This window comes from Pseudoliparis swirei, chromosome 17 (assembly GCF_029220125.1).
Source record: "Pseudoliparis swirei isolate HS2019 ecotype Mariana Trench chromosome 17, NWPU_hadal_v1, whole genome shotgun sequence".
In the NCBI taxonomy this organism is placed as follows: domain Eukaryota; kingdom Metazoa; phylum Chordata; class Actinopteri; order Perciformes; family Liparidae; genus Pseudoliparis; species Pseudoliparis swirei.
Window position 1 is genome coordinate 21,800,144 of NC_079404.1, and position 9,479 is coordinate 21,809,622.

Consider the following 9,479-nt stretch of genomic DNA (forward strand, 5'->3'; position numbering starts at 1 on the left):
AAATTGTCTGGGTGACCCCAAACTTTTGAAGGGTAGTGTATATTTTATTTTTAGGCAATTTCTAAAAACTAAAAAAAAAGAAGTAGAACTTCAGATCACTTTTCATCCACTCAAGAGCTCCCATCAGATTCTCCTCCAAACTTTTAAACGATGATGTCACCCGTCTGGTTTCTCCTTCTATCTCCTCCAATGACTCCAACGTACACACAGGGTTCTGGGTGATTTAACAGTTTTTAATTATAACTTTTTGTACAATAGATTTTACATTTTCACAAGCTAAGAAGTTAACGATGCCGGATGGCGTTGAGGGAGTCTGCATCCTTCCCCCCCCAAAAAAGCCATTTTTGGTATTTTTGTAACAACAGATGAGGAATATGGAAGATGGACAGCAAAACACATTCAACATCTTTAACAGGTTTTTTTGTTTCTGAAGAACCACCACTGTGACGTCATATGAAGATATGACTGGGATTCAAACATGAATTATTACTCAATTCTGAGTCATGTAACCCTCATAAGCTCGTAATATTTCTCTTAAACGTTCCCTCAAAACTTCACACATTCATTTTGTTTTCATCTGTCGAAAACACCCTGAAAAAAAAGCCTTCATCGTTATAGTATAGAATATATTTGTCTTTAACCTTTCTCAATCATCATGCGTTGACAATCGTCTTTCTTGTAGTTATCATCGCCGAAAACCTCGGAAACTTTTTCAAAACGACAAACATTTTTTAAAAGATAGAAAAATAAGTTCAAAATCTTAGCCAAAAAACTCAAAGTTGAAGCGACATCATAAATGGTACAAAACAATATGCTTGGGAACTACAGGAGAGTTAATGTTGATATCCTCTTTCTCAGATGCAATAATATTCATAATCATGTACATACCAGAAGAAATATACACAGAAGTTGTAATAAAAAAACAATATTCAGGTTTATTTGATGCACTCTATATCGTATCTGAATGTCAAAATATCCACAATGCTCTGGACGTCTATTAGTCCAATATTTAGTTGTCAGCCATTACATACGCTGCATATTTCTGCTCGCTGAATAACATTTTATGAGTCGTGTTTTTTGAGAAGCTGCGTAAACCCGAGTGGCGTGTCGCCAACGCTCCGAACGGGCCGGCGTGCCACGCGTCGGAAAAGCAAGATCACTTCCTGTGTGGAGAATAAAAACAACAACAACAACGTATGCTTTTATTCTGAAAAGCAGCTATTGTCACCACCCGCCACGACACTTTCTTTGTATGTGAAACATCCTAATAAAGGGTTTCTGGCTCTGATTCTCGACACACGTCTACGTATTAGAAATGAACATGAACTGCTATGTGACTGTTTTATTTTATTTTTTAAATACGATGAATTTTGACCGTTTGAAGCCAATTTTGACCGTTTTCGTCGATAAATGTAACAAAAGAATAAGAGACAAAAGTGAAAAGAGTAGATTCAGCAGTTTGAGTTCTTGGCTGCTCACAACACACCGGGCTGAATATGATTCTAGCTGCATAAATATGGAGTTTAATTCCAAAGGTGCCGATCCGGGACTGAAATTCATTTCACTTGAGAATCACGTTGAGAGAAAAAAACCTACATTTTAACGCTAACGCGATGTGTACGCGGTATAAAAAGAGACATCTCACGGTGACGAAGACCTTCAAGGTACGCGAGGGTCCAGACGAGCTCGGCCGAGCTTGAACTACGGCCTCGAATATCGAAAGTTATCAAATTGGCCTGAAACTGACACTATGGGCGGAGCCACGGCCGAGGGGGGCGGGCCGGTAACCGACATCCCCGCGACGTTACGAGCGACGTGAGTGAGACGAGCGGGGTTGAAGCGAAAAGGTCAACGTTAGAGGTCACGCACCCTCTCGTCGACACACGATGTCAGATGACAGTTTTTTACGCAAAAAAAAAAGTCGTAACGCTGAAACCCGACAGAAAAAAGAACGCATGTGAGTTACCATTGAATATACACTCGACGACAATATTTTATCCTCAGCTTGTTTTGTGTGTGTGTGTGTGTGTGTGTGTGGACGCAGTGAATCAAAAGTACATGAAAAATAAAGAAAAAAATTATCATAATTCGAGGTGAAATTCGACAAACAATTATACAGCCACTCGTGAGTGGGGTGGATTCAGCCGTCCACAGCAGCGTGTGACCTGCCGTCATGTGACCTGCTGAGTATCACTACAGGTGTAAAAGAAAAAAGAAAAAAGTAGAAAGCGTCTCGTTTTTTGTGTTTTTGCGTGTTTTTTGTCTGCGTGTGTGATCATGTGTGTGTTTGTGGGTCTTTGCCTGTGTGCTTTTTGCCAGCGGCGGTGTGTGTTCAGCATGAGCTACGTACAGTTCAGACGCTCTGGGCGCAGACGTCCCGCCGCTCCCATGTTTTCAAGTCGCCGGTATTCTTACCTTCTTCTCTTTTTTTTTCTCAAATGTTTTTTTTTTCTGACGTCAAGCAAAAATATTCACGTCATTATCAAAACATACACACACACCACAGAGGAGACTGAATAACACCGAAAGAGGCCCGGGTGACACGATGTAGCCGTTACCGAGCCGACTTGACTTTTGAGCAAAGGATCCCACCGATGGCCTCGACACACACACACACACTCTGACCCATGATACACGTCGGGGTCACCTTCTTGTGGCGTATTGGAATGTAGTCCTCTCAGTATTCTCTCATTTAGGCCCAAGAGAGCAACACAGAAGCTTTAAATCCCTTCTTTTTTTTCAAACTAACCCAACGGGAACACACAGCCGAACCCTCGTTTTAGCTCACGGCCAGGATGCAAAATAAACAACAATAAAAACCACAGAATTCATTTAAAAAAATCACACAAAGGAGGGGGAGAAAAGGGAAAGTAAATGTAGAACAGAGAGAAGAAAGGGTTTGCTTTTGTCTTTGTACAAATGTGTTTTTGTCAGTCCGTCTGTGAGGCGGCGGGGGGTGGGCGGGGGGGGGGGGCGGCGGCTACAAGGAGAGCGCCAGCGGGCTGCAGTACCACAGCCAGAGCAGCGGGGGCAGCAGCAGAGAGGCGAGGCCCGCGCGCCGCCTGGAGACGGCCGAGTTGTTGACGATGGCGTTGGACGTGCCGTGGCCGTCGATCTGAGGGTCCTGGTGGAGAGACGGAGAATAGCAGGTTAAACACAAATAAATACATTTACTGAGAGGGCAACAACAACAACAAAGCAGAGATTGTTACGCCTTATAAATATATACATATATATATATATGTCTATATATGTATATAAAGATATATATTTATATATATATATATTTAAATATATACACATATATATAACATATATATACATATATGTATACATATATACACATATATATATACATATATAACATCTATATGTATATATATACATATAGATAACATATATGTATATATATATATACATATGTATATATATAGATGTATATATATATGTGTGTATATATATATATATTTGTTGGTTTTTGGATGTATATGTACTGTATGTATGTGTGTATATATATATATATGTATATTTTAACAGTTGTTTTTGTTTCTTAAACATTTTGGTGACCCGAGTTCTGAAGAACCACCACTGTGATGTTATATGAAGATATATACATATATATACATATATGTATAGGTATATATACATATATGTATGTATATATATCTTATATAAATATATATACATACATACACACATACACACATACATACAGTACATACAGGACTGTCTCAGAAAATTAGAATATTGTGATGAAGTTCTTTATTTTCTGTAATGCAATTAAAAAAACAAAAATGTCATGCATTCTGGATTCATTACAAATCAACTGAAATATTGCAAGCCTTTTATTCTTTTAATATTGCTGATTATGGCTTACAGCTTAAGAAAACTCAAATATCCTATCTCTAAATATTAGAATATCATGAAAAAGTATACTAGTAGGGTATTAAACAAATCACTTGAATTGTCTAATTAACTCGAAACACCTGCAAGGGTTTCCTGAGCCTTGACAAACACTCAGCTGTTATAAATCTTTTTTTTTACTTGGTCTGAGGAAATATTAAAATTTTATGAGATAGGATTTTAGAGTTTTCTTAAGCTGTAAGCCATAATCAGCAATATTAAAAGAATAAAAGGCTTGCAATATTTCAGTTGATTTGTAATGAATCCAGAATGCATGACATTTTTGTTTTTTTTAAATTGCATTACAGAAAATAAAGAACTTTATCACAATATTCTAATTTTCTAAGACAGTCCTGTATACATCCAAAGACAAAAAAAAAATATGAAAACAACCTTTCACCCCTTTAATTATCTTTACTTGTCAATGTGCATCCACACCCTGCGTCTATATATTTACGCAAACACATTAATATATGTGGAGCTAACGAGGCATGAGCGTCTTCCGGCTAATAGGTAAAGGTGAGAAAACATGAATTCCCTCTTTCTCCATCAGGCGGTCCTGGAACGTGTTCAGAGATAACTGCTTCTTTAAGATTCAAGATGTTTTTTATTTGTCACATACACACACAGGGTGTGCAGTGAAATGAAAGTGGCAATGCTCAGCAGGAATGTGCAAGGGCAACAAGTACACACTATTTACAAATAAAAAACAACACAATATTTACAGTAAGTGTGTGTGTGTGTGTGTGTGTGTGTGTGCCTAAGAGGGGCAGTTGTGTGGGTCTATGTGGGGGTCCTGGTGAGGTCGGAGTTCACAGTCCTGATGGCCTGAGGAAAGAAACTCCGTCTCAGTCTCTCTGTTCTTGCAGCGTGACTACGGAGGCGCCTGCCTGACCGCAGCAGCTGAAACAGTCTGTTGTTGGGGTGGTGAGGATCCTTCATGATCCTGCCGGCTCTGGTTCTGCACCTCCTGGTGTACAAGTCCTGCAGGGTGGGGAGTGTAGTTCCAATAGTGCGCTCAGCCGAACGCACTACTCTCTGCAGAGCCTTCCTGTCCTGAGCGGAGCAGTTGCCAAACCAGGCTGTGATGCTTCCTGTCAGGACGCTCTCTACAGCTCCAGAGTAGAAGGACTGAAGGATCCTCTGGGAAACTTTAAATTTCCTCAGCTGCCTGAGGTGGTAGAGGCGCTGCCTTGCCTTTCTCACCAGAGTGTACACAACGTGTGTGTGTACACAACGTGTGTGTGTACACAACGGAGGCGGTCCGGAGAGGTCCAGGCGGCGGCCGAGAAGGTTCTCATGAATCACGAGGCGGGTGGTTCTGGATCCACAGCCGGGTCCGGGAGTTTTTGTTTTACAGCTTGATGAACGACCACCAAACAAACCGAGCACGATGGCATCAACGGCTGCCGAGCGCCAGGCGCCATCGCCACGCTTTAGGAGTTTTATTTTTATGGAGAATTTTGGATTTTTTTTTACGGTTGCAGTTAAATTCCTGCTCGACTTTTTATTTCAAATGTAGCACCTATAAAAAAAACAGCGTATGACTAAGTAGAAACTTAAAAAGGTTATTTTCATATTTAAAATGCCAGTGGAAAGCAAAACATCTCCGTCCTGAGTGTGTGTGTGTCTTATATATTGGTGGTGTAACACACACACCACCAATATATAAGACACACACACCAATACACACACACCAATATATAACACACACACCACCAATATATAATACACACACCAATATATAACACACACACCACCAATACACACACACCAATGTACAACACACACACTAATATATAACACACACACCACCAATATATAAGACACACACCAATACAGACACACCAATATATAACACACACACACCACCAATACACACACACCAATATATAACACACACACATACCAATATATAACACACACACCACCAATACACACACACCAATGTATAACACACACACACCAATATATAACACACACACCACCAATACACACACACCACCAAAACACACATACCACCAATACACACACACCACCAATATATAAGACACACACACCAATACAGACACACCAATATATAACACACACACCACCAATACACACACACCAATGTATAACACACACACCAACATATAACACACACACCACCAATACACACACACCACCAATACACACATACCACCAATACACACACACCAATGTATAACACACACACACCAACATATAACACACACACCACCAATACACACACACCACCAAAACACACATACCACCAATACACACACACCACCAATATATAAGACACACACACCAATACAGACACACCAATATATAACACACACACACACCACCAATACACACACACCAATGTATAACACACACACACCAATATATAACACACACACCACCAAGACACACACACCAATATATAACACACACAACCAATACACACACCACCAATATATAACACACACAACCAATACACACACCACCTATGTGTGTGTGTGTGTGTGTGTGTGTGTGTGTGTGTGTAGAGCTTCTCCGCCGGTCTTTCCTCCCGCTAGTAAAGCTGCTAGCTAACGGCGGCTCGCCTCCATTGAATGTCGTTGGCTCATAACGGAGTCGTTTTATTCATGGTGACATTTAGACGCTGAACTTTAAAAGCCAGGAGATAACAACACGCCGCCTCAAAGACCGCCGCCCCACAGAGGAGGCGCCAAGGAATCACACGGCGGCGGCGAGGTCGGACGCTTCCAACGCCGAGTCGGCTCACGGGTTTGATCGCTGCAGCAAACTGCCAGCGGATTTACATTTATTATATATATATATATATATATTATATTTTTGGGGGTGTGTAAAGGTGAATCAAGTTGAGTCCAGGCTGTGATGTGAGTTTAACAACAAATATACCAGGAGTTCTTTGATAGTGACGCCACCAATACACACACACACACATATATAACACACACACCACCAATACACACACAACACCAATACATAACACACACGCACACACACGGTGGCGCAGTGGTTAGCACTGTCGCCTCACAGCAAGAAGGTCCTGGGTTCGAATCCCGGTCATCCCGTTCCAGGTCCTTTCTGTGTGGAGTTTGCATGTTCTCCTCGTGCCTGCGTGGGTTTCCTCCGGGTACTCCGGTTTCCCCCACCATCATAAAGACATGCACCGCAGCCTCACCCCGGTTCGTATGGATGTGAATGAATGTTGGTGGTCGGAGGGGCCGTAGGCGCTGATTGGCTGCCACGCTTCCGTCAGTCTGCCCCAGGGCAGCTGTGGCTACTGATGTAGCTTACCACCACCGGGATGACTGTGTGTGTGACTACTGGACTCTGTAAAGCGACTTCGGGATGTCGGCATGCCTTGAGAAGCGCTATATAAAATAAATGATTATTATTATTATTATTAACCATTACAGTCCGTTGTCATGTCTCTATTCATCTGAACTTGAGGGTTCAGTTTACATCTCTTTCCTCATAACGTAACCGTCAACATGGCCGTCAACATGGCCGTCAACATGGCCGCCAACATGGCCGCCAACATGGCCGTCAACATGGCCGTCAACATGACCGTCAACATGGCCGTCAACATGACCGTCAACATGGCCGTCAACATGGCCACCAACATGGCCGTCAACATGACCATAAACATGGCCGCCAACATGGCCGTCAACATGACCATAAACATGGCCGCCAACATGGCCACCAACATGGCCGTCAACATGACCATAAACATGGCCGCCAACATGGCCGTCAACATGGCCGTCAACATGACCGTCAACATGGCCGTCAACATGGCCGCCAACATGGCCGCCAACATGGCCGTCAACATGGCCGTCAACATGGCCGTCAACATGGCCGTCAACATGGCCGTCAACATGGCCGCCAACATGGCCGTCAACATGGCCGCCAACATGGCCGTCAACATGGCCGTCAACATGGCCGTCAACATGGCCGTCAACATGGCCGCCAACATGGCCGTCAACATGGCCGTCAACATGGCCGCCAACATGGCCGTCAACATGGCGCCAACATGACCGTCAACATGGCGTCAACATGGCCGCCAACATGGCCGTCAACATGGCCGTCAAAATGCCCGCCAACATGGCCGTCAACATGGCCGCCAACATGGCCGTCAACATGGCCGTCAACATGGCCGCCAACATGGCCGCCAACATGACCGTCAACATGGCCGCCAACATGCCCGCCAACATGGCCGCCAACATGACCGTCAACATGGCCGCCAACATGACCGTCAACATGGCCGCCAACATGGCCGTCAACATGACCGTCAACATGGCCGTCAACATGACCGTCAACATGGCCGCCAACATGGCGTCAACATGGCCGTCAACATGGCGTCAACATGGCGTCAACATGGCGCCAACATGGCCGTCAACATGGCCGTCAACATGGCCGTCAACATGGCCGTCAACATGGCCGTCAACATGGCCGTCAACATGGCCGTCAACATGGCCGTCAACATGGCCGTCAACATGGCCGTCAACATGGCCGTCAACATGGCGTCAACATGGCGTCAACATGGCGCCAACATGGCGTCAACATGGCCGCCAACATGCCGTCAACATGGCGTCAACATGGCGTCAACATGGCCGCCAACATGGCGTCAACATGGCCGTCAACATGCCCGCAACATGGCCGTCAACATGGCCGCCAACATGGCCGTCAACATGACCGTCAACATGGCCGTCAACATGGCCGTCAACATGGCCGCCAACATGGCCGTCAACATGACCGTCAACATGGCCGTCAACATGGCCGCCAACATGGCGTCAACATGGCGCCAACATGGCGTCAACATGACCGTCAACATGGCGTCAACATGGCGTCAACGCCATGCGTCAACATGGCGCCAACATGGCCGCCAACATGACCGTCAACATGGCCGCCAACATGGCCGTCAACATGACCGTCAACATGGCCGTCAACATGACCGTCAACATGGCCGCCAACATGGCCGTCAACATGGCCGTCAACATGGCCGTCAACATGGCCGTCAACATGGCCGTCAACATGGCCGTCAACATGACCGTCAACATGGCCGTCAACATGGCCGTCAACATGGCGTCAACGGCGTCAACATGGCGTCAACATGGCCGTCAACATGGCGTCAACATGGCCGTCAACATGGCCCTCAACATGGCCAACATGCGTCAACATGGCCGTCAACATGGCCGTCAACATGACCGTCAACATGGCCGTCAACATGGCCGTCAACATGGCCGTCAACATGGCCGCCAACATGGCCGTCAACATGGCCGTCAACATGGCCGTCAACATGGCCGTCAACATGACCGTCAACATGGCCGTCAACATGGCCGCCAACATGGCCGTCAACATGGCCGTCAACATGGCCGCCAACATGGCCGTCAACATGGCCGTCAACATGGCCGCCAACATGGCCGTCAACATGGCCGTCAACATGGCCGTCAACATGGCCGTCAACATGGCCGTCAACATGGCCGTCAACATGGCCGTCAACATGGCCGTCAACATGGCCGTCAACATGGCCGTCAACATGGCCGTCAACATGACCG

General features: G+C 45.1%; 1 protein-coding gene across 2 annotated transcripts in view; it reads right to left on the reverse strand.

The window, feature by feature from the left end:
- Nucleotides 1-212: 212 nt before the first annotated feature.
- Nucleotides 213-9,479, reverse strand: part of gfra1a (gdnf family receptor alpha 1a) — an 81,273-nt gene continuing 72,006 nt past the window's right edge. For both annotated transcript variants that reach the window (XM_056436093.1, XM_056436092.1), the window contains one exon: nt 213-3,124. In XM_056436093.1, the coding sequence (XP_056292068.1) occupies nt 2,981-3,124 (144 nt within the window). In that variant the 3' untranslated portion in view covers nt 213-2,980. The remainder of the gene's footprint in view (nt 3,125-9,479) is intronic.